Consider the following 24855-nt stretch of genomic DNA (forward strand, 5'->3'; position numbering starts at 1 on the left):
TTTGGTTTGATGGGATGAGGGGAATTAGTTGCTATGAGGCAAGTCTGTGGGAGTGACAGGGTTTTAAAGTGATTTTATTGTTGAGGCGTTTCACCTATGTCATAAATTTCTCTGTCTGAACTGTGTTAGTGACAGAATGTTTTGTCAAACATAACTGTATAAAATGGTGTTAGCTGAATAAACATACGTTGATCAAGTTTGAGTTAAGTTTTTATTTGAGCATTTATAAATGAGTGTCTGTACACATGGTTCAAATGAAGTGTATATATAAAAAAAAAACATATTTAAAGACAATTCTTAGTTCATATAGTAGATTATGGACATTTTCTGGAGGGCCTCAGTTGCCAAGAGGTTGGCTTAAGGATACTGCTTCCTTAACATTTTCTTTTGTTCAGTTTCATCCCTTAGAATATTCACTCAGGCCCAATAACATAACCAAAACACAGTGCATTATTTATTCCTTCAGGTACCATAAACCAATCCCATGCACACAAGCCCTGAACCCAATACAACCTTTTAGTTGCCAGACAAGCCCAACCCAATACACTTAACCACTCCCCCTGCCAACTTCCTATTCCTTCCAGGCAAGTCAGTCAGCCTACTCCTTGGGGAAACACCTTCATTCCATAAAGGCAGGTTTAGGAGCAGTTTCACCTCTCAGGATAGATAGTTCCCATATAAAGGCAGGTCTGGGACCAGTCTTCCCCCAGTTACCTGTTGTTTACTTCCAGAAGAGAATGTTCCAGAGCAGCAACCAACAGGGGTAGATCAGCAGAGCCAGGAGCGGATAGACCAATGAGCCGTAGAGGGCGTGGTCCAGGATGCCCTGGGAGATGACAGACAGGAAGAGCATCCAACCATCTTGCAGGGAGACAGGGGTCTCCTGCAGCTCCTGGAAGACGAAGACGCAGTAGAGCAGAGTGCAGCCGGGGCTCAGGAGCACCATGATGGCTGCAGATAGAGCCCTGGGGCGAGAGGGTAAAGTTGTTATTACAGAGCCCTGGAAGAAGAAACATTAATACAGCACTCAAGACAGTGGACAAGAGGGGGGGAACCATTACACACACTATCTTCACACACAGGGACAATGGAACTAACACTGCAACATCACTGAGAAAACAGAATTATTACTTCTACTATAAGAAATCACCCAACACCGGGAGAAAGTTATGGGTGGGTGAGAATGTTGAGAGTATTACTTGGGTGTATGTGGTGTGATGAAGGCAGCGATGGGTACCAGGGACAGAGCCAAGATGAAGCCCAGGGAGAAGTTGATAAGGGCAGTGCAGCCCAGTAACACAGCCAGGTAGAGGAGAGCCACCAGCTTCAGCACTCTCCAGCCCTCCTCTGTACCCTCTCCTTGCAGGAGCCTGGGGGAGAAAGAGAGAGATAAAATACCCATTTATACCTGGTGCTAACATGCGCCCTTTGATTGTGATCAGATCTTCCTGAGCACCTCCATCGGTTGTCAGGCATGCATTGTGTCTGGATATCAATGAAGTGTAAACATCTGGATGGTCAAGCCATTTAAAAATCATATCAACCTCTAAAATCATTGACACGTATCACAATTTGATTTATAATAAATGTATTAATATTATTTTGAAAGAATATCTGTAAAATCATTTGTATACAGGGAGGCACTAGATAATCTGGTCACAATGTCGATGGATAAGAGATATTTTACACAGACCTTTGTTACAAGGAGCATATGAGCACAGACAATTAGGAGCACAATTAAAAATATTTGAGGTAACAAGCCGTTTTTCTTTGCCGAAATGGTGCAAGCATGACAGTCATGAATCTGTACTCAGGGGCTGTTTTACAGTAAAGTAATCATTGCAACCATTTTTATAGGCGCACTTGTGCTCCTAAATTACAATTCCAGGTTGCACACAGCAAAATATTTAGGCACATATGCATGTAAAATGGTAGCACTGTAGAGCCCTGCCTTGATTAGATGATATTGATCAGATCACGAAACGCACGTTAGCGCAAGGTGTAAACGACACGAGTTACAGGGGGGAACATGGTGAAATAAAATAATTTACTGCAGCCACAGTATCTTCAAGGTGTGTGTGTGATCACGGGGCAAACCTGGCATATTGTATGCATATTTAGTGTGTGAGAACCTGCATCAGCCATCTTATGTTTTCTTTGAGTGTGTGTATATGTGAGAAAGATGAGAGGGTGTGTATGTACCTGTGTGTGTTGTGTGGCAGGGCCAGTCCTGCGGTGTAGATAGCTATAGCAGTGAGGACCACAGCTTCCGTCTCAGACACAGGGAAGTGTTGCACAGCCATCTCCTGAGAGAGGATAGGGAGGGTGTACAGAGCCACCCCTGTCATGTGACTGATCACTACTGGAGTCAGGATAGACAGGACCCCTGGGCTGGAGGGCTGATGGAGGACAGAGGGAGACAGGAGGAAAGAGTAAATTATACTGACATAGACCAATAGGTTGATGACTTCTAGAGATGTAAAAAGGTAGATACTATAGTTACAAAATACATACCAGAAGTGCGCACACACACACAGCTTGTTTACTACTCCATAACTGACCTGCACTCCCCCAGCCACCCCATCCTCTGTTCCTGGTGGAGAAGCACCTAGCTGAACCCACAGGTCTAAGGCCTGTTACTTCCATTAAGGACAAAACCGATATGCACCAGTGTATCATCGACATATACACAGCCTCATTCAGAGCAATCTCATCATGACTTAAAGTTGAAATCCTTAACGAAACTGCCATGTCCGTTTGCCCCATGGACATCATTGCACGTGCGCTAGAACAGCAGAATGTACTGCCATTTGTTTTACCACATTGTGCAACACTCCTCACCCCCGCTTCTTAAAAAAAAAAAAAAAAAAAAAAAAAATCGATAACAACGGCATTAGGGCGGTTAGCAGCACTGTTTCCCCCTACTGCGGATTCCATCTTTAATGAAGTTGAACATTCAGTTTAACTATGCAAACATATCATTAACCCACATTAGGCCTTTTGACTAACCTAATTCATTTACTAATATAGGAGAATGGACCAAAATGAATATCCTTTCTGTCCATTTACAGTTGAAGTCAGATGTTTACATACACCTTAGCCAAATACATTTCAACTCAGTTGACAATTCCTGACATTTAATCCTAGTAAAAAAATCCCTGTTTTAAGTCAGTTAGGATCACCACTTTATTTTAAGAATGAGAAATGTCAATAATAGTAGAGAGAATTATTTATTTATTTACAGCCAAACAGTTTTACTTTTGTTTCATCAGACCTGAGGACATTCCTCCAAAAAGTATGATATTTGTCCCCATGTGCAGTTGCAAACCGTAGTCTGGCTTTTGTTCTGGGATTGATTTATTTGGATTTTCCCATGATGTCAAGCACTGAGTTTGAAGGCCTTGAAATACATTCACAGGTACACCCCCAATTGACTCAAATGATGTCAACTAGACCATCAGAAGCTTCTAAAGCAATTACATTTTCTGGAATTTTCCAAGCTGTTTAAAGGCACAGTCAACTTAGTGTATGTTAACTTCTGACCCACTGGAATTGTGATACAGTGAATTAAGTTAAATAATCTTTCTGTAAACAATTGTTGGAAAAATTACTTGTGTCATGCACAAAGTAGATGTCCTAACAGACTTGCCAAAACTATAGTTTGTTAACAAGAAATGTGTGGAGTGGTTGAAAAACTAGTTTTTAATGACTCCAACCTAAGTGTATGTAAACTTCCGACTTCAACTGTAATTCCCACACAAGTGCATCTCAACCCTCCAGCTCTCTTGGACAGGTCTCCCTTGGGAAAAAGATAGTCTGACCTCAATGGGACTACCTGGTTAAAAAAAACAGTTATATAAAAATACAATCCCCTATTGTCCCAGAGGTGGAAGGATACGCGCAACAGCAGAATGACAGCCAGCAGGCCGAAGGCGGGCATGTAGTAACCAATGGAGACGAAGCGAGAGAGCGAGGGCATAAGGTAGAAGAAGTAGGACTGGTGCAGACGCTCCAGGAGGTTGTTCAGCTTCCGGTACATCCCCTCCAGGAGCCTGAGGGACACACACAGGTTTATTTCCATGTCAATTTCACTGTGAAAATGTCTCCATAGAAACGCCAAGAGTTGCATTTGAAGGCTTTCTGATCATCTAAATTGAAGCTTGAACATCATCAGCAGCTGACCTGCCAATGGTGGTGGTGTCTGTCTTGTACTGTCTGAAGCTGTTGATGCCCCTAATGGAGGCGGCCTCTATGTGGTATCTGAGGAACAGGCCGTGGTCCCCCCAGGGTCGCCCACTGGCCTGCTTCAGCACCATCAACATCATGGTCTGGGCCGCGTGGCTGTAGCCCGATGTAGTGTCCCAGTCGTTCCTCTGGAGCTGGATGGAGAGAGGACAGTCAGCATGACAATCAGGCAATTAAACATGTCATTACTGGCTTCTCCTTACCTGGCATAGAGGAATGCACAACACAAAACATCTATGGTGTTCTATTATTAGACCTCTGAAAGCATTACAAATTTACAGCATGTACTTTCTGCAACAACATCAAATAACTTCACCGCACACGGAGGCTAAAAGAGACTTTCCTCCTTCGAGACGTCCCTCTAAGGCCCTTCTGCTAGCTTTCTGAATCGCTGTGTCTCCAGCCAGTCCAACCACTCACTGGACCCCTATGATCTCCCGGCTACACATGTCTCTTCCTAATATCAATATGCCTTGTCAATTACTGTCCTGGTTAGTGATTATTGTCTTATTTCACTGTAGAGCCTCTAGCCCTGCTCAATATGCCTTAACCTACCATTTAGTTCCACCTCCCACATATGCGGTGACATCACCTGGTTTAGATGTTTCTAGAGACAATATCTCTTTCATCATTACTCAACGCCTAGGTTTACCTCCAATGTACTCACATCCTACCATACCTCTGTCTATACATTATGCCTTGAATCTATTCTATCGCGCCCAGAAACCTGCTCCTTTTACTCTGTTCCGAACGCACTAGACGACCAGTTCTGATAGCCTTTAGCCGTACCCTTATCCTACTCCTCCTCTGTTCCTCTGGTGATGTAGAGGTTAATCCAGGCCCTGCAGTGCCTAGCTCCACCCCTACTCCCCAGGTGCTCTCATTTGTTGACTTCTGTAACCGTAAAAGCCTTGGTTTCATGCATGTTAACATTAGAAGCCTCCTCCCTAAGTTTGTTTTATTCACTGCTTTAGCACACTCTGCCAACCCGGATGTCCTAGCCATGTCTGAATCCTGGCTTAGGAAGACCACCAAAAACCCTGACATTTCCATCCCTAACTATAACATTTTCCGACAAGATGGAACTGCCAAAGGGGGCAGTGTTGCAATCTACTGCAGAGATAGCCTGCAGAGTTCTGTCTTACTATCCAGGTCTATACCCAAACGAGTCGAGCTACTTTTAAAAATCCACCTTTCCAGAAACAAGTCTCTCACCTTTGCCGCTTGCTATAGACCACCCTCTGCCCCCAGCTGTGCCATGGACACCATATGTGAACTGATTGCACCCCATCTATCTTCAGAGCTCGTGCTGCTAGGTGACCTAAACTGGGACTTGCTTAACACTCCGGTCATCCTACAATCTAAGCTTGATGCCGTCAAATCGCACACAAATTATCAACGAATCGACCAGGTACAACCCCAAATCCGTAAACACGGGCACCCTCATAGATCTCATTCTAACCAACTTGCCCTCCAAATACACCTCTGCTGTTTTCCCCTTCAGCGAGCAGGCCTTTCTAATCGACCTGGCCCGGGTATCCTGGAAGGATATTGACCTCATCCCGTCAGTAGAGGATGCCTGGTTGTTCTTTAAAAGTGCCTTCCTCACCATCTTCAATAAGCAAGCCCCGTTCAAAAAATGTAGAACCAGGAACAGAAATAGCCCTTGGTTCACTCCAGACCTGACTGCCCTTGAACAGCACAAAAACATCCTGTGGCGTACTGCATTAGCATCGAATAGTCCCCATGATATGTAACTTTTCAGGGAAGTTAGGAACCATTATACACAGGCAGTTAGGAAAGCTAAGGCTAGCTTTTTCAAGCAGATATTTGCATCCCGTAGCACAAACTCAAAAAAGTTCCGGGACACTGTAAAATCCATGGAGAAAAAGGAGCACCTCCTCCCAGCTGCCCACTGCACTGAGGCTAGGAAACTGTCACCACCGATAAATCCACTATAATTGAGAATTTCAAGAAGCATTTTTCTACGGCTGGCCATGCTTTCCACCTGGCTACCCCTACTAGAGGTCGACCGATTAATTGGAATGGCCGAAGTTTTCAAAACAATCGGAAATCTGTATTTTTGGACACTGATTTGGCCATTTAAAATAAATAAAAATGTTTACACCTTTATTTAATCTTTATTTAACTAGGCAAGTCAGTTAAGAACACATTCTTATTTTCAATGATGGCCTAGGAACGGTGGGTTGACTGCCTCGTTCAGGGGCAGAATGGCAGATTTTTACCTTGTCAGCTCGAGGGATTCAATCTCAGTCCAACGCTCTAACCACCTGCCTCTCATTGCACTCCACGAGGAGACTGCTTGTTACACGAATGCAGTAAGCCAGGGTAAGTTGCTAGCTAGCATTAAACTTATCTTATAAAAATCAATCAATCTTATTCACTAGTCAACTACACATGGTTGATGTTATTACTAGTTTATCTAGCGTGTCTGGCATTGCATATAATCGATGCGGTGCGTATCGTTGCTCCAATGTGTACCTAACCATAAACATCAATGCCTTTCTTAAAATCAATACACAGAAGTATATATTTTTAATCCTGCATATTTAGCTAAAATAAATCCAGGTTACCAGGCAATATTAACCAGGTGAAATTGTGTCACTTCTCTTGCATTCATTGCGCGCAGAGTCAGTGTATATGCAACAGTTTGGGCCGCCTAATTTGCCAGAATTTTACGTAATTATGACATATAATTTAAGGTTGTGCAATGTAACAGGAATATTTAGATTTATGGATGCCACCCGTTAGATAAAATACGGAACGGTTACGTATTTCACTGAAAGAATAAACGTCTTGTTTTTCGAGATTTGACCATATTAATGACCCAAGGCTCGTATTTCTGTGTGTTATCATGTTATAACTAAGTCTATGATTTGATAGAGCAGTCTGACTGAGCGATGGTAGGCAGCAGCAGGCTCGTAAGCATTCATTCAAACAGCACTTTTGTGCGTTTGCCAGCAGCGGTTTATGACTTCAAGCCTATCAACTCCCGAGATTAGGCTTGTGTAACCAATGTGAAATGGCTAGCTAGTTAGCGGGGTGCGCACTAATAGCGTTTCAAACGTCACTCGCTCTGAGACCTGGAGTGGTTGTTCCCCTTGCTCTGCAAGGGTAACGCTGCTTCGAGGGTAGCTGTTGTCATCGTGTTCCTGGAACATCCAATAGTCAAAGGTTAATGAAATAGAAATGGTAGAGAGAGAAATAGTCCTATAATAACTACAACCTAAAACTTCTTACCTGGGAATATTGAAGACTCATGTTAAAAGGAACTACCAGCTTTCATATGTTCTGAGCAAGGAACTTAAACGTTAGCTTTCTTACATGGCACATATTGCACTTTTACTTTCTTCTCCAAAACTTTGTTTTTGCATTATTTAAACCAAATTGAACATGTTTCATTATTTATTTGAGGCTAAATTGATTTTATTAATGTATTATATTAAGTTAAAATAAGTGTTCATTCAGTATTGTTGTAATTGTCATTATTACAAAGAAATACAAATAAATCTGCCGATTAATCGGTATCGGCTTTTTTTGGTCCTGCAATAATCAGCGTTGATAAATTATAAATCGGTCGACTAACCCCTACCCCGATCAACAGCCCTGCACCCCACAGCAACTCGCCCAAGCCTCCCCATTCCTCCAAATATAGATAGCTGATGTTCTGAAAGAGGCAAAATCTGGGCCCCAACAAATCAGCCGGGCTAGACAATCTGGACACTCTTTCTAAAATGATCTGCCGAAATTGTTGCAACCCCTATTACTAGCCTGTTCAACCTCTCTTTCGTATCATATGAGATTCCCAAAGATTGGAAAGCTGCCGCTGTCATCGAACCTCTTCAAAGGGGGAGACACTCTAGACCCAAACTGTTACAGACCTATATCTATCCTACTCTGCCTTTCTAAGGTCTTCGAAAGCCAAGTTAACAAACAGATCACCGACCATTTCGAATCCCACCGTACCTTCTCCGCTATGCAATCTGGTTTCCGAGCTGGCCATGGGTGGCACCTCAGCCACGCTCAAGGTCCTAAACGATATCATTACCGCCATCAATAAGAGACATTACTGTGCAGCCGTATTCATCGACCTGGCCAAGGCTTTCGACTCTGTCAATCACCACATTCTTATCGGCAGACTCAACAGCCTTGGTTTCTCAAATGACTGCCTCGCCTGGTTTACCAACTATTTCTCTGATAGAGTTCAGTGTGTCAAATCTCTATGGGGGTGCCACAGGGTTCAATTCTCGGGCCGACTCTTTTCTCTGTATACATCAATGATGTCGCTCTTGCTGCTGGTGATTCTCTGATCCATCTCTACGCAGACGACACCATTCTGTATACCTCTGACCCGTCTTTGGACACTGTGTTTAACTAACCTCCAGACAAGATTCAATGCCATACAACTCCCTTTCTGTGGCCTCCAACTGCTCTTATATGCAAGTAAAACTTAATGCATGCTCTTCAACCGATCGCTGCCCGCACCTGCCCGCCCGTCCAGGTTCTTAGACGGTTCTGACTTAAAAAATGTGGACAATTACAAATACCTAGGTGTCTGGTTAGACTGTAAAACTCTCCTTCCAGACTCACAATATGAATCTCCAATCCAAAATTAAATCTAGAATCAGCTTCCTACTTCACAAAAAAAAAAGCATCCTTCACTCATGCTGCCAAACATACCCTCGTAAAACTGACCATCCTACCGATCCTCGACGATGTCATTTACAAATTAGCCTCCAACACTCTAGTCAACTAATTGGATGCAGTCTATCACAGTGCCATCCGTTTCATCACCAAAGCCCCATATACACTACCCACCACTGCGACCTGTATGCTCTCGTTGGCTGGCCCTCGCTTCATACTCGTCGCCAAAGCCACTGGCTCCAGGTCATCTACAATTCTCTGCTAGGTAAAGCCCCGCCTTATCTCAGCTCACTGGTCACCATAGCAGCACCCACCCGTAGCATGCACTCCAGCAGGTATATCTCACTGGTCACCCAACGCCAATTTTTCCTTTGGCCGCCTTTCCTTCCAGTTCACTGCTGCCAAAGACTGGAACAATCTGCAAAAAACACTGAGGCTGGAGACTCATATCTCCCTCACTAGCTTTAAGCACCAGCTGTCAGAGCAGCTCACAGATCACTCCACCTGTAAACAGCCCATCCAACTACCTCATCCCCATACTGTATTTATTTCTTTATCTTGCTCCTTTGCACCCCAGTATCTCTACTCGCATATTCATCTTCTGCACATCTACCATTCCAGTGTTTAATTGCTATATTGTAATTACTTCACCACCATGGCCTATTTATTGCCTTTACCTCCCTTGTCCTACCTCATTTGCACATACTGTAAATAGACTTTACTGTATTATTGACTGTATGTTTGTTTATTCCATGTGTAACTACGTTGTTGTATGTGTCAAACGGCTTTACTTTATCTTGGCCAGGTCGCAGTTGCAAATGAGAACTTGTTCTCAACTAGCCTACCTGGTTAAATAAAGGTGAAATAAAATAATAATAATTCAAACTTACTTACTCAAGTAATTACTCAAGGCATTTGGACTTCTTCCCTACCTTGCCCTGGATGGTACACAGGACCCCTATCTTCTGGCAGAAGGCGTAGAAGAGGTTGGCCAGGTCCAGGTTTGGCAGCTGGCCGTTGAGCCCCTCCAGAACCAGATCCAGACTGGTGATGACATCACTGCTCAGCTCCAAAGACAGAGCTGCCTGGATGGAGCCACCTCTTCCCTGCAGTGGAGACCAGTCACCACCTGAGGGATCCAGCAGGAGGCACAGTGGTGGCAGGTTTGTTGGAATAAAACAGGGCTCTCAAACCCTGTTCCTGGACAGCTGTAACTAACCTGATTCAGTTTATCAACCAGCTAATTATTAGAATCTGGTGTGCTAGATTAGAAATGGAGGGAAAACCTACGGTAGCTCTCCAGAAACAGGATTAAAGAGCCCTGGTATAGAGACATTGATAACACATACAGTCTATAATTGTGTCTCTAAAACTGGTGCATTACAGGGTTACATTATTACAGAGATGCAGGTACGGAGTACTGACCAGTGGTGTTGGTGTGGTGGTATCCCTCCAGCCAGGCCTGCATGCCGATCAGGTCATGTTCATTCACCAGGAAGATAATGTCCTTAGCCCAGTGGATCTGACCTAAGAAGAGACCAATCATTGACAGAATTTAACCTTTGGAAATGGTCTGTGTGTGTGTGAATGTTAGTAATAGTAGTATGCTTACTCCTGAAGTACTGGGCGAGGCCCAGCAGAAGGCCCACTGCCTGGTTGTTATTGTTTCCCTCACTACAGGGGGCACTCAGCACCAGGGCTTCAGTACGAGGGGCTCTGGGCGCCCGCAGAATCCCATACACGTTAGTGCCCCGCACCATCTGACCGAAACAAACCGTGAGAAGGATCAGTGAGAGAAAGAGAAGAAATTAAAGCCTGTGTTGAGATACAGAGGAAGAATGTGTGTGTGAGAGTGTGTGCGCGCACCAAGATTAAATAGGAGCTTATGTTTAATATGTAGACATCTTTGTCTCAGCCCACACGCACATATCTCTCTTTGTTTTCATCTGGGAAGGGAAGCTTGCGGGTGAAGCTCTGAGTGAACACTTCCAGCCCTCGAGACTGCATGGTCTTCACCAGCCAATCCACCGGCATCCCACTACAGAGAGAAGTGAGGAAGGGAGAAGAAAACAATTGAAACACAGAAGGAATATTGTGGGAGTGGTTATCACTATTATAGCTGCATTTGTGATAGGTAGGATAAGCACTGAATCCCAAAGTAGGGGTTAATGATAGCTAGGGGTGAGTTTTTCCTGGTCACATGAACAAGAGAAGCTCTTGGCACTAGTGATGGCTATAGGAGGAAGGCTTATTAGTTTGACTCACCCTACTTTCTTCTTGTGAGCAGCAAACTCCCTACCGGTGGCCAGAGCCCTCTCACCTGCTGGGAAGCGTTCCTCCACCATGGTGGAGCCCATGGCGTTCTCTGACATGTAGGTGCGCAGGGTGAACGGCTCAAAGGCCAAGCCCATGAACCATGCCACACCCGCCAGGTAGCACATAACACTGGGGAGACATCTTTATATCATTTGAAAGCATTTGCATCATACACATTTAGGAGTGGTTAGAGCGTTGGACTATTAACCGGAAGGTTGCTGAATCAAATCCCCAAGGTGACATGGTAAAAATCTGTTGTTCTGCCCCTGAACAAGGCAGTTAACCCACTGTTCCTAGGCCGCCATTGAAAATAAGAATTTGTTCTTAACTGACTTGCCTAGTTAAATAAAAGGTAAAATAAAATAATACAAATAGTACAAGTGGATAAGGTGCATCAAGAGGACGCCCTGTTCCATTCCACTTCCCCAGCAAATTCAATATTCTACCATTGATATTCTGCCAGGAAGGACTCACCAGATTGGTGCATTAAGACGGGTGAGAAGTTTGGTCAGGGCTCGCCTTCGGTTTGGGTCAGACAGCAGTCCCATGTTGTTGTTGCCTTGACACCTCTCAGACTGGCTCAGCTGGACCTTTGCAAACAAAGCCCCAGTCAATAATATTCAATATGAATGTAGTTTTTAGTCATCCCCTCGCATTGTAGGCATCGATAGTGTTAATCTAGCTAGCGAACTGCTAACCTTTGTAATAAAAATAAGTAGTGCTAAAGAACATTGTCCATTATTATCAATTAGCAGATGTTAGCTAGCTAGCTAGTTGCCTAACTAAGCAGCAGAGAATCAGCAACCTTGCACGTGCAAAAATCCGCAACTCAGTTATTTTACACTAAACAATGTATTTATACAATACCTTTACAAAATGTGTAGTTAACCAGAGCCTACTTTTCGGGCACAATGGAAAGGCCCAAGATTTGACAGGTGTAGCTAGCCAGTACTTTACTGCTATAGATTTTCCACCGGTCTTTTTTCTTGGTTCTTATCGGACGATTGTGCGACGGACCAACTTCCGCTTTAGCCAAGAAATGATAAAAACAGAGATTACCCCATTGGATTTGTGACTGGCTCACCCTGTTGGTTTGGAAAATGAATTGCCTAAATAAATTCACAGAACTAATTCAGGGGTGTATTTATTAGTCAGATCCTGTTGGCAGACGTTTTGCACCAGAATTCGACTAATGAATACACCCCCATGTGACGCTACACTCAAACTGTTTTATTTTTGCTGACTGATTGATTTATCCAATCCCAGATTCTGATGGAGCTATAGATGTAGGTCTACCTCTGTCCACAAATCATCTCGGCCCATTTATAGATTACTCAAAACACATCAATGGGTTTAAATGTAATTGTTTATAAAGGCATTTCATACAAAAGCAGAGCAAGAGTGTACAATAAAAAAAGACAACATTAATCCTCTATCTACTCCTCCCTCCATCTCCCCTGGCCATTCACTATAGGCCAATCTACCACAAAGTCCAAGCTACACCACATCACTCTCCGGTCAGTGCAGACACCTCCTGAAGATGCCATCTCACCACCTCATCCAACACTTTGCTGACGGCCTGTCATCAGTGTCTCTAGGTGGTCCTGGTGGAGTCGGGCGTCCATCTGTAGCAGGGCGATGTGCCCACCACGGGGCAGCAATGCCAAGGCCAGTGATGTGCCCCCCTCAACTCTCTTCAGCGTTGCACAGGTCTGCCAACGCCGTCTCGTCCACAAAGCCTGCAGTGCAGGCGCACACCGTAGTCACGCATGGGGATACCCGCGTCGATCAGTGCCGGAGTGGCAGCGTTCACACGCACTGTGGTTCCCACCGTCTGACTGCAAGATCTGAGAAGGAAGAGAGTGAAGTGTTTCAATTCAAGTCAGGTTGACTTTTCAAGCCCCATGTCTAAGTGTTCAACTTGATGAAGAAAACTCTACACCATTCATTATTCGGATTCCGTTGCAAAAAAGTGAGTGTTTCTATTGGACACATTTAGGTTGGTCCCTTCCCGTTTTGTTCAGTTTGGTGTTTGCTTCTGTTTGGTTCCTAGCGTCAACGATAAACAGTTTCCGTTGCAAAACATTTCGCAACAGAAGAAAAAAACTCTTAACTACTAATGAATACTCCACTGAGAACATGAAACTGAGAAACTTAAAATTGGTTCCAAATCCCAAAGACTGGATATACAACCACTTTCATTCCCCATTTTAAGAATAGTGCAGATTCCACCACAACCCATTTCATAATTAATTCAGATCTGAAATAGCTGATACCTTGACAAAAATGTATATTTGAGAGCGTGGGTACATATTAGTCAACACCGCTGCATCACACGTCTGCTTGAGGTGAAGGCTCATCTCTGTGGTCTTGCGGTCCCCTCTTCCTCTCAGCTGTGCTGAAGGTGGCCAGTTGATGACAGCGCGGTCAAGGAGATAGTATTTGTTGTTATCTAACTAACGTCAGCTAGATATATATCCATCTTGCTAGTTTAGCAATAAACGTACTTCATGAGGGCCATACACAACTGCCAGCGCTTTGGTATTTCCCTGTTCTATGTATGCAGACCCGTCAGCTTGGGCAAATAAACCATATCAGCGTGTACTCAGTAGCTTTTCTTCAATCTAGACGATATCCTTGGTCGGACAATAATTCCAGGCCTGCCATCTTTTGAATGTTTGAACTGGAGTACAACTACGCACGTGTGTAATAGACATTGCCCATGGGTAGATAATAGTGGTTTTAGGGATTCAAAACCAGACGATTTGGCGACCTCGCCAAGAGATTTAGGATGTATTCATTGCGCCGATTCTGTTGCAGAATGTTTTACAACGTTTAATCCAAACGGAAAACGTTTTGCAACGAAAACGAGTTTCTTTTGGACAAATTCGGGTTCGCTCAATTTGCTTCAGTTTGACTCTTAAACAGTAAACGTTTATGTTGCAAGAGGTAACGAATAAACCGTTGGTATAATCTGTGTTGGGACTAGGGTTTGAGTCCGCCAGGGCACCCCCTAATTAACGACACTAGTGTCAGGAGTTGGATAGCACCATTGAAAGCATGTTCCAGCCTAGTTTTTGGCATATTTCATTGTTCATAGAATGCAGTGTACTAAAGTTTAGACCCACCATATACATACAGTACTATTCAGCTTGAATTCTACATGTAATACAGCACACATTTTATTCAGGAAAGGTAAACATGTGAATTGTAAACAGTAAAACAAAAATATTGACAGAATATCCTCTGAATTACTTTAATTTATTGCCAAACTTTTTTAAATGATTGCTATTGTTATGCCAGATCTAATATTGCTGGAAAATTACAGTATGAATAACTAAGTGGGCATATGCGTAAATGATCCAATACAGCTAGAATAGTTCATATTTGGTAAATGTAGTAGTAATTTAAAAAATACATGAACATTTCAGTCATGATGTGTGATGTAGCCTCTTGGATGTTGTCCTGATTTATAAAGTTTGACAGAAATAAGACCCACATATGAACACTCCTAGAGCAGTATGCAGTTATGTACACCACAAGATTACAAAAAAAACATTCCAAACTTTGACACTTTTAAAAATAAAATTTATTAGCATCTCTAATGTGTATAAATAAAACATATGAAACAATGCATATACTGTACGTATAATGTAATGAGCTGAACAATGACTGGATTATGTGATACAAAGGAGCAGTCTTGTTTTTAGTTTTTTCGTTTTTTTGCCAGTATGTCTGTGAGAAAAAAACATGTACCTTGAAATCAAGCATTTTAAACAATATGCATACCTATAAGTTGCAACTCTACATTCTGTCATAAGAATGAAACAAACAAGGAAAGGAGAGAGGTCAAGAACAGCAATAGGGGAAAAACATGGAAAACAAATTGTCTTGTGATCCCTTCTGAGAAGCTTTTTAAAATGTTTTAGCATCAATATATTGTTATGAAGTGTGTACTGGTTCCACTAACAATGTTGAGGCAAAAGCCACAACACTATACACACTGAACTGATCAATTTAAAGAGTACATTGAATGCATTTGGAGCTCCACAAATTCATTTTTAAAAGGGTCCTTTTTTATTAGCAGATCTTACATTTTAGGGAGCAAAAAGCCTTCAGTTTTAAATCCATGGATTAAAATATGGTCAATTAAAAGGAGAGATTACAAATTCTAGACTTTCTCTGGCACAAACAGAAACAACAAATCACTGTTTTGTTCATTTCTGTTTGTAATTGGGTTCACCATTCTCTGTAATGACTTCCCTGTTACAGGGCCAGAGAATGGGCACTTTGTGGGGTGTTGGAATTGGCTCTCTAAGGCAAAAGGTAAAGAAAGGAAGGGACCTCTCTTCCTCGGTCACCCAATTAGTTGTATTTTGGTCATGCTCTTAACACTCAAGGGTGTTTAAAATGTCTTAGAGTGACAAACATTATACACAGAGAACAAATACTATTTCTGAAATATGGCCAAAACATTGTCCTAGTCCAAGGTGAGAATATGTTTTTCTTGAAAACCATCCCAGACTTGTAACAGACCAAGAATATAAACTTTTGACAACTAGAGGCAATGCCCTACAAAACCACACAATCATGTGCGATACTGCCACAGGCAAAATCGGTTTGAAGTTACACTGCGTGGACTTATAATATTCAATTGGCCTTTGTCTCATATAGTAACTCTGTTTCTGGTTTTCCTCCTAAAACGAAAAATATCACAGCTGTAAAGGGGAGCACAACATCCATGACAACAACAACTGCTACAAAGTTCAAAAACAGAGTGGGAAGAGTTTTTTTTAAATTTTTTTTTAAGGTGACGCGTTTGCTTTAATATGCAAGTGTGTGTGACAGTGAAGGTGTTATCATCGGCACCCAAGGATCATGGCGACCTCATTCAGCCTCGTGGAATGAAGGAACTACTTAGTAATAGTTGAACAATGGTCTCTGCTCCAACCCCAAGTCTTTAGAAGAGTGCAAAGATCCCCTTATTTTTCATGTGTGTTTTAGCCCTGATATATCCACGTTCACACGAGCTAAAACTCGGAAAACTCCTTTGCGCATTTTTCCGTTACGGAGACGCGGATCTCCTCCTCCTCATAGTCGTCGAAGTTGCTTGTGTCTCCAGCGCCTCGACACTTTGGTATGAACGGGGCTTCCACCTAAAAAAACAGAGCAGCACAACCAGGAGAAGAGTGAGGGAGTTTGCCTTAGAGGAAACAAAGCCAGTACTTGATATTGTAGAGATGCCTAGGTAACGCCTCCTTTCAGCAAACTACTTCATGAAGTTATTCTGAAGTTATTCTAGTGAGTCAAATAGAAAACATTATTATTACGCCATATAAAGACTATTTTTATTTCAAATTATTACAAAAGCCACAAACAATCTCATTAAATCATTGTTCAAAACAAGTGTTAGGGCTAGTACTTTATCTAGTCTAGGCTGCAGAATGAGTTTCAAACCTGTAGGGCTTGTTTCTCTTATCCATAAAAATACACATATCAGTTATATTAGCACATTTGCAGCATTTTTTCTTCCATAAGGATCCTTCTGACCGTTTATCTGTTTAAAAAAAGTGACGGGATTTCACTTAGTAACTATAGTAAAGCCGGCATTAAGCTAAATCAGAAAAAAACTATGGCTGATTTGGTGGGGGGACAAAGAACATCTTTGCCTGTTTGGCAGTTGTTCGTTTTCAAGCCGAATAATAAATGTGAACCAGCAGACCGAAGTCACTTGCAGAATATGCGAAAAGATTATCAGGGCAAAGGATATACAGAGTACAAACATGCAATCGTAAAAATCGCCCAACCCTACAATGCTCAAGAAAGTTCTACTGGACATCAATAAAATAGTGTTTCATAAAAGTTAGGTGCTAAAAAGAGCAATTCAACTTTGCATTGTTTGTCCTCATCTTCCAACATAGCCTTGAACGTACCTTCCTCTCGTAGATGGCGATCCAGTCCGTTGTGGCGAACCACTTGTGTCCCTTGATGTCGTTTACACCGTTCTTCAGGTTGCCGTAGCGTTTGGTCAGGTCCACCTGCAGCAGGTTCCTCAGCAGGTCCTTCAGGTCAGAGCTGAAGTGGGATGGGAAGCGGACCTAAAGGGGGACACATGTTGAGGCTTGTCTAAATGGTAATGTATTGAGAAACGTACATTTGCTCCTCGTTATCCCTCTAAAGCAAGTGACTGATTTAAGACGGAAGAGGCTTTCACAACTAACATAAGCCAAAAGCCAGACAAGCCTTCATTTGACAGTTAACTCCCACTGAGTTTAGCTTACTTAATGAGAACAAGACAGGTGTTCAAAATGTGTTAAACTTCAGGTGAAATAGGTTGGCCCGGTTATAAAATGGACTTGTCCTTACCTTTCCAGACACAATCTTCTCATAGATCTGAATGGGCTGGTCAGCGAAGAAGGGAGGGTATCCAGCAGCCATCTCATATATAAGGACCCCCAGGGCCCACCAATCCACTGCTTTGTTGTAGCCCTACACACAGCAGAATGACAATGTAGTTCACATTCAGATATCTAATCCAGGGCAACAAACTGTTGCATCTCTTCAAACGGAGTAATTTCATGTGCTGTGTGTCTGTCACGACTCCCACCTTGCTGAGGATGATCTCGGGCGCCAGGTACTCTGGAGTTCCACACAACGTCCAGGTTCTGCCTTTTACCCTCTTGGCGAATCCAAAGTCGGTCACCTGACCACCAAGAACACGTATAGTCAGTAAAGCAACATAGCAGAGAAAACATAACCCACCACTACAGTACAGTCCACAGGGAGTGATGTGTCCCGCAGTGCTCTAGTTGGGTCTGTGCTCACCGGTACACAGTACTGGCACCTCAAATGTTCTACTGCTCGAATACCAGCATCTCTGGTGAAATATTGGCTCAAACTAAAATGATCCACTTCAAGCACTTCACATATACCTGGATGTAGCCGTGGTGATCAATTAGAAGGTTCTCAGGCTTCAGATCTCTGTAGATAAGATCAAGTGAATGAAGGTACTCAAACGTCAGTACTATCTGGGCTGCGTAAAACCGTGCGTGCGGTTCACTGTGAAGGAAGAAAAGACAGAAGAATCCGTTAAACTGATGATATAGGGGCAGAAAATTAAAGTTGTAATTAACTACATAAGCACTGAAACAAAGTATAAGTTACAAAATTATCCAAAACAAATGTTCTATCAACAAATGGAAAATCTATAAACAATCTGTAATCAACATTCTTTTGTGTTGAGGCGCAGAAATGTCAGCAGACAGACACTCACCTGAACCTTCCGATTCGTCTTAGATGTGAGAACATCTCTCCTCCTGGAACGTACTCCATCACCATGTACAAATTGGAGTTGTCCTGTGGAGGGACACAAATCCATACAGATGCTTAGATGATAATAATTGAATAACCTAATAAATAGGCCAGATTGAAAAACACTGACTTTTTTGGTTTTGTGAACTGTACCTTGAAGGCATAGTCAAGTCTGACGAGGAAGGGAAAAGACACAGCCTGCAATATTCTCTTCTCGTTTAGCGTGTGTTCTATTTGCTTGAGTTTCACCACCTAATAGACAAGGAAGTGATCATCAGACAACTGTATTGACCAACAAATATATATTTTTTATTTACTGTTAGTGATGGCATGACAAAACAGTACAGAGGTTGGGGAAGGGGTCCGTTTTTAAATTGCATTCCATTTCAGTAATGAAAATGATATAATAATAATCCAGACACTCACAAGTCAGATCATATCTGTGCTAGTGATTGGAGGGCCAGGCAGACATTACTGCCGCCAATCCTAACACTACACAATGATACAGTACTTGTGTTATGCTACAATCTAACAACTACAGTGTTTAATATCATTGTTTCCCACCCCCCCTGCCAAGTCTACTCAAATGTACATCAGTTACCCATCCTGCAATGTGTTACAACAGGCCAGCTATTTTCCACTGGGCACCCACCTTTTGCTTGTCCAGTATTTTCATGGCGAAGAACTGCTCTGTTCCTTTATGTTTGACTAGCATGACTCTCCCGAACGAGCCTGTACCCAGGGTCTTTAACCTGTCAAAGTCATCTAGGCCCGTCGTGCTCTGGAATGGGTAACACACAACATACAAAGTGGATTAAGCATACCTAATGGATCGACCGCAGCCCAAGTTTTTTACTCGGTTAAACTTAGATATTCTTCACATCCACTCTCCTCATCTCCTTTTCAAAACACATTGGTGAAGTACCTTGGACCTTCTCCCCCAATACGGTTGAGAAGGCCAAGAGAATGTGAGGAATAGCAGAAAAAGTAAATGAGAAATAATCCCCAAACCCTGGATAATCCCCAAACACTCCAGGCAAGGCCTCGGAGCATTGAAACATCTCACCTGTGGTGGACATTCCCATTTCCGTAAGAAGTCTTCTTTGGCTTTGGCTAGAAACTCTTTCACTGTATGGAAGGTAGAAACACAGGCACATTTAGCCCATAGGAAGGAATTGTCGGTCAACGCATAATGATTGATTCCTATTTAATGACTTTCGCTTGCATGGAGCGGGCAACAAAGTACAAAGGAAATCTTAAATGGAACCTTATGTGGGAATTCTAGAAAGGTGCTGGGGATCAATAGTGACAAAATCAGTATGAAGTGAAACTTATTGGAGACAAAGATAGGTAAGGTGTAACTAACCAAACGCCCATCTGCATAGAACATCCACAAAATACATGTACGGAGTAAAGGGAAACAAACAAAACAGTTCTGTTTCTAATGATACAAAACACACCAACCAAGACAGGCAGTCTAAGTAAGAAGTGAAGCCAAGAGCCCTATGTCATGTTTCTGTTTTTTTAAATGGAGAGGGAGGTGTAAGAATTCACTAGACAGGAGGAGAGACTGGTCCCTCATGAAGCATGAAGAGCTCTTGAGCATCACTTTCTTTCTGCACTGACTGTGCATTAGGGCCTAATACTGTTGAGGGAAAGGCTATGACACTCACAGCATTGTTTTTGACGAGCAAGGACAAACCAACATACATGGAAAAACATAGCAGACAGCAGATATCCAGAATGACAGAATGCAGATGACAAAAACAGAGGTTTTGGTAATGGTTTTGGCAGAATATAGATTGAAGCATATAGTGAACCTCTACTACAAGCCAAGCTTGGGTTAATTTACAATAGAATCTTCTGTCATTTTGGGCATCTAGTGGAAGAATGGGCATACCAAAAGTCTCTATAGATCACCCAAGGATTTGCAGGAACAATCACCCACATGGATGGGATGATGTGGAAGAAAGAGACAGAGAGAGATAGATTTATGTACTAACAACAAGTATATCAGATCAACAAACATGGACCATATGCAGTGAAGAACAACAGAAGTTGACAGCGAAGGAAAGAAACAGTAAGAGAGAGAGAGTAAGTTGTCATTCTAATCCTGTGATTTAGTTTGACACAGAAAAACACAAGACTGTAATAAGAAAGGTTATTAAACAGACTCATGTGAGTATGAAAAAGTCACAACATGCATGACAGAATTACGTGACTAGGATCGTATGATCTGTAGTAAACCGAATGCTTCAATCAATGTGCAGTTCTTTTAAAATGTTTATATAGGCTACTCTGTATGTTGAACCCCTAAATATCCTACATTACCCTGGACCGACAAGTAGACTACTGTATTGTAGGGCCTGAACCATACCAGTGTCGCAATATTTTTTTACATGACAAAAATAAAAACAAAGCAGACCAAACTCTTTGGTACTTTAAAAACCTGCTGTATGTAAAATATTGTGTGCTACAGCTTGGAAAATAAATACATGTGATTCTGGATGACAACACAATGATGTATGTTTCCAACATTAGGGTCGTTTCCCTAAAGAAGTAAATCTGCTTCATGTTTTGTTTCCTTGCCACGATGCTAAGGAGTATCGTGATACTGGTATCATCCCTGCTCTACTGTATGACATTCAAGAAGGCAATATACGACCACATAGCTAATGTAAATGTTTACATTTTTGACAAGGCACCAGAGCTGGTCATGGTTTACTGTACTGAATGTGAATCGAACCGAGACTAATGTAACAGGGTTAGTTATGTTTACACTTACAACTGCAGAAATGTGTATTTAATGTTTATGTATTATAATTGGTTGGTTCAAGTCAGATGTCAATAAGGTGTAGTGTCATTGGCTAGGCTTGCAGATAGGAGATCGCGAACGTAAATTCTTCCCAGTCTGATAATTCATGCAAGAGGTAAGTCACATTGTGAAATAATGTATTATATTTACATATTTACAATGTGTATAAGTTAGTTCACTATGTACATTTCCTTATGTATTTATACACACACACACGTACAGAACCCATTATATATTGGGGGCTTCCAGTGATGTGCTTTTGTATGCATGTTATTGCTGTACGAGTGATTTAGCTAGTATGTCCTAAAATGTAATGGTAGTATTAGCTCCCTGCTAATACACTCATGCTAAAATCTGCAGCCATCAACATAAAGCTAAGCACATCTGATGTGCTCTCCTTTGTCTATCATCACAGGAATAAACAACAATCAACTGGGATCTGTCTAGAAATTCTTTATTATACAACGCAAGAATTAGGAAGTACGATCAGATCTGTTACACCAAGTGTCCAGTATTGTATAGTAGAATGTACACCTACAGTACAGTAGTACAAAACAGTTGTTAGAGATGAGCAGCAATAAGCTTATATTTCTAGAACATGGTTAGCTAATGTAATGGTTTTCCATTGAAAATGTGAGGCTAACATGTTTATAAACATGGAAGGCTGTGACATTGCCTCAGAATTCAGTGTCAGAATTAGTCTATTCAGCATGACTTAGTTATTGTATCCACTCCCTCCCTCCCTCCCTCCCTGCCAAACTGGGAGTGTTTTGACATCTCCCAAGAGCCAAGACAATGAGTCAAAGGTGCTGAGGAGGTTAGCAGGCTAGCGCAACACACACATGGGCTATTATCAGGAACCAGGTTGCTGGCTCTGAACAGCAACAGGCCACACAAATCTGTAGCAGCAGCAGCAGCTCAGGGAACTGTATCAGCTTAGACAGGTTTAACACTAGAAGCTTGGGAGACTGGGGCTCATGTCAGAACTAGCAAGAAAACAAAGTGCAGGCTTTTGGTTGCACTGATCAGATCAAAGAACATAGCTTGCTTCCTGAAACACAGGAAGATACCAGAGGCTGGCCGGGTTCCTGTGCCTCTGCCTGGTCTCTTCCAACACTTCAATAAATCTCATATGAACAGATTAGCAGCATCATAAAGTAACAAAGCTTTTAAACAACCCAGATGCATTTAAGTACTACCTACCATAAATATGTTAAAATATGACCATACATTTTAGTCTACAAAAAGTGAAGTGGATGGAACAGCATATGCAAACTCACAAGTCAGTGGCATTTCCTGGACTCACTTGCATGAGATTACTTTGCTGCATGCAGTTCACACAAATGTAGATCTGGACACAAACCAATGTCTCCATGGCTGTATAGGCCTTCATGGGAAACATTTTAAGTTTTATCACAGCATGCTGTGCATTGATTATCAGCATACGTACGTCAAAGTGTACCATTGCCAATTAATACAACCCCAGTGCTAGTTGCGTCAAAGCTTGTAATACCGCTTATCCTCTGACGAAGGTCTGATGACAAGCCCTTCCAGTCAATGACAAACTGTGCTGTGTGTATCTGTGTCTGAGTGGACCTTCACATCACTAAGATTAAACAAAGACTCTAAACAAAAAAGACTTGTGAGATAAGTCACTTGGGGAGGTTGTATTACTTGGGCCTGCTTTTATGAATGAGAAGAGGGCATTTGTCATTTCTTCACCATATTTGGTCACTGTTTAGCAGTGCACAAGGGGGTAGAGGGAAAGCTGTATATATGCAGCATCTCAAGATGTGGTGGTAGAGGCACAGTCTGATAATTGAAAACTATTCAAACTACTTATCCTTAGTGTGGTTAAACTAACATGTCATTTAAAAATATATATCTACAGTTTATATTTGCAGCATTGGAGTGAACTTCCGGTTGCTAACAAATAATATATCTTCTTTAACTAGTAAGATTACAAGTTAGCTAAAACATATCTCTGGAACCTACAAATGCAATATCAAAGCAGGCCTTCATAACTACTCAATAAGACCACCACACGTCAGATGGTCCAGACTTTAGCTGACTGGCTATAAAGCTAACGTTACTGCTAGTAGCTGGCACTGCACATTACTCTGGCTTGGTGATGTCTCACGGGCCTGGTGATGGCTAACGTTAGCTAACGCTGACATAAAACTAGCTCTCATTGACGTTACCTAGGTAGCTACTGACAGCAAAATTGCATTCAATACAACTCGATAGCTAGCTAGCATCCTATTCGGTCTGGATACGATAACTAGAGGCTAGGCCCTTTCTCAGCTAATCCCCCCGATATCGTTAGGCAGGCACAGTAACGTAAACCGTTAGGTTAACGAATATCTTGCTTGAGAATTGCGTTTTGGTTGCCCGATAATAACTATACAGAAACATTGTTGTTACACATTACCACTCTCTAGTTAACGTTAGCGAACTAGTTGTTTGCTAACTAACAATAGCTATCAAAGTGAGTCCCAGCCCCGAATAAGGTTGCCAATGACAACAGAGAACGGGCTAAAAACGTCCCACACTAGCTAACTTACTAACGTTAGCTATAACATTAGCAGCAAGATAGGCATCTGGATCAGATTGTAACAATTTGGCCACATAGTTACTAAACCATCTTTAATTTTGCTACATATTCATTTGTCGCTAGCTAGCTAGGATTAATTCACAAACCATTTACTATACCCTGCCTCGCAACATGTTTATGGTGAGTGTCATTAATGTAAATGTGCACAACATCAGGGATAAGTGAGCTAGAGCACACTCCTGATTGTCAAAAAACTGTTGTCCATAAAATGCTTCAAATGTCAACATTACATTAGCATGCTAACTGGCTAGCTAACGTTAGCAGTATAGATGATGCTCAGCGACCATCCCAACTCACCGCTCTCAAGCTCGTTGCCTTTCTTGGCGGTAGCAGTGTTTCCCATCGTATGGAAGACACAGTAGTCGCTTAAACTGCGGGAGATGGTGGTAACGCTAGCTAGCTACACTGCTGTTGAGTGGTGTTCCCCTCGTATTCGTCGAAGCTAGCTACAATCGTTATTTTGGATCTATATAGCTAGATATGTTACAGCCAAATATGAAAAGAGCCCAAATCCCCGTTCACTACCCCCTTCCGATATTACCCTTCCTAGCTCTTCTCTATCTCGCTAACATGCAGCTAGCGGTCACTGATATCACTTCTCCCCAAAGCATTCGTTGTTGATGGCTTGGTCAAAGACGTTCTGTGTGAAGAGATATCTCACCCAATCTTCTTCGGTGGAGTATAACGGCGGTTGGAATACAATATTAATGGTGCATTACTGCCACCAACTGGACTGGAGTATAAATCCGCTACACGTTGTTATACAAAAAAAGGACATGTAAAAAATAAATGACTCTGCCAACTAACCCTACACTCATTAAAAACCCACCACCTCATTCCACTATTTAGACCCTATCTGATCCTACACCAGGCCAAAGGGCTTGGAGGA

At 42.3% G+C, this 24855-nt stretch overlaps 2 protein-coding genes and 1 pseudogene across 2 annotated transcripts; all 3 read right to left on the reverse strand.

Moving 5' to 3' along the window:
- Window positions 1–192: 192 nt before the first annotated feature.
- On the reverse strand, window positions 193–12239 carry gpaa1 (glycosylphosphatidylinositol anchor attachment 1). The gene is made up of 13 exons (XM_029642845.1): window positions 12094–12239; window positions 11701–11816; window positions 11176–11355; window positions 10837–10948; window positions 10523–10670; window positions 10336–10437; window positions 9843–10039; window positions 4183–4379; window positions 3899–4052; window positions 2562–2633; window positions 2203–2399; window positions 1200–1370; window positions 193–965 (listed from the first exon to the last, which is right to left on the reverse strand). Exons 2-13 carry the CDS (start codon window positions 11772–11774, stop codon window positions 722–724), a joined length of 1848 nt encoding a protein of 615 aa, XP_029498705.1. The 5' UTR covers window positions 11775–11816; window positions 12094–12239; the 3' UTR covers window positions 193–721.
- Window positions 12240–12574: 335 nt separating this feature from the next.
- On the reverse strand, window positions 12575–14032 carry LOC115114536 (exosome complex component RRP41-like; annotated as a pseudogene).
- A 1248-nt stretch (window positions 14033–15280) lies between these two features.
- On the reverse strand, window positions 15281–24614 carry LOC115114535 (cAMP-dependent protein kinase catalytic subunit beta). The gene is made up of 10 exons (XM_029642848.2): window positions 24264–24614; window positions 19604–19665; window positions 19190–19318; window positions 18691–18789; window positions 18500–18582; window positions 18159–18285; window positions 17834–17929; window positions 17593–17715; window positions 17160–17324; window positions 15281–16382 (listed from the first exon to the last, which is right to left on the reverse strand). Exons 1-10 carry the CDS (start codon window positions 24307–24309, stop codon window positions 16257–16259), a joined length of 1056 nt encoding a protein of 351 aa, XP_029498708.1. The 5' UTR covers window positions 24310–24614; the 3' UTR covers window positions 15281–16256.
- Between the last annotated feature and the right edge of the window lie 241 nt (window positions 24615–24855).

Source organism: Oncorhynchus nerka, linkage group LG9b (genome assembly GCF_034236695.1).
Source record: "Oncorhynchus nerka isolate Pitt River linkage group LG9b, Oner_Uvic_2.0, whole genome shotgun sequence".
NCBI classification, from domain to species: domain Eukaryota; kingdom Metazoa; phylum Chordata; class Actinopteri; order Salmoniformes; family Salmonidae; genus Oncorhynchus; species Oncorhynchus nerka.

Excerpts from the sequence above, each read along its gene's own strand:
- LOC115114535 (XM_029642848.2), bottom strand. The coding sequence starts at position 24,309 with ATGGGAAACACTGCTACCGCCAAGAAAGGCAACGAGCTTGAGAGCG. Across the intron at positions 19,666-24,263 it reads AGGCAACGAGCTTGAGAGCG|TGAAAGAGTTTCTAGCCAAA; the intron begins GTGAGTTGGGAT and ends CCTTCCATACAG. Across the intron at positions 17,325-17,592 it reads AGAAGATTGTGTCTGGAAAG|GTCCGCTTCCCATCCCACTT; the intron begins GTAAGGACAAGT and ends GTCCCCCTTTAG.
- gpaa1 (XM_029642845.1), bottom strand. The coding sequence starts at position 11,774 with ATGGGACTGCTGTCTGACCCAAACCGAAGGCGAGCCCTGACCAAACTT. Across the intron at positions 11,356-11,700 it reads CGTCTTAATGCACCAATCTG|TGTTATGTGCTACCTGGCGG; the intron begins GTGAGTCCTTCC and ends ATGTCTCCCCAG. Across the intron at positions 10,040-10,335 it reads CCACCACACCAACACCACTG|GTGGTGACTGGTCTCCACTG; the intron begins GTCAGTACTCCG and ends TGGATCCCTCAG.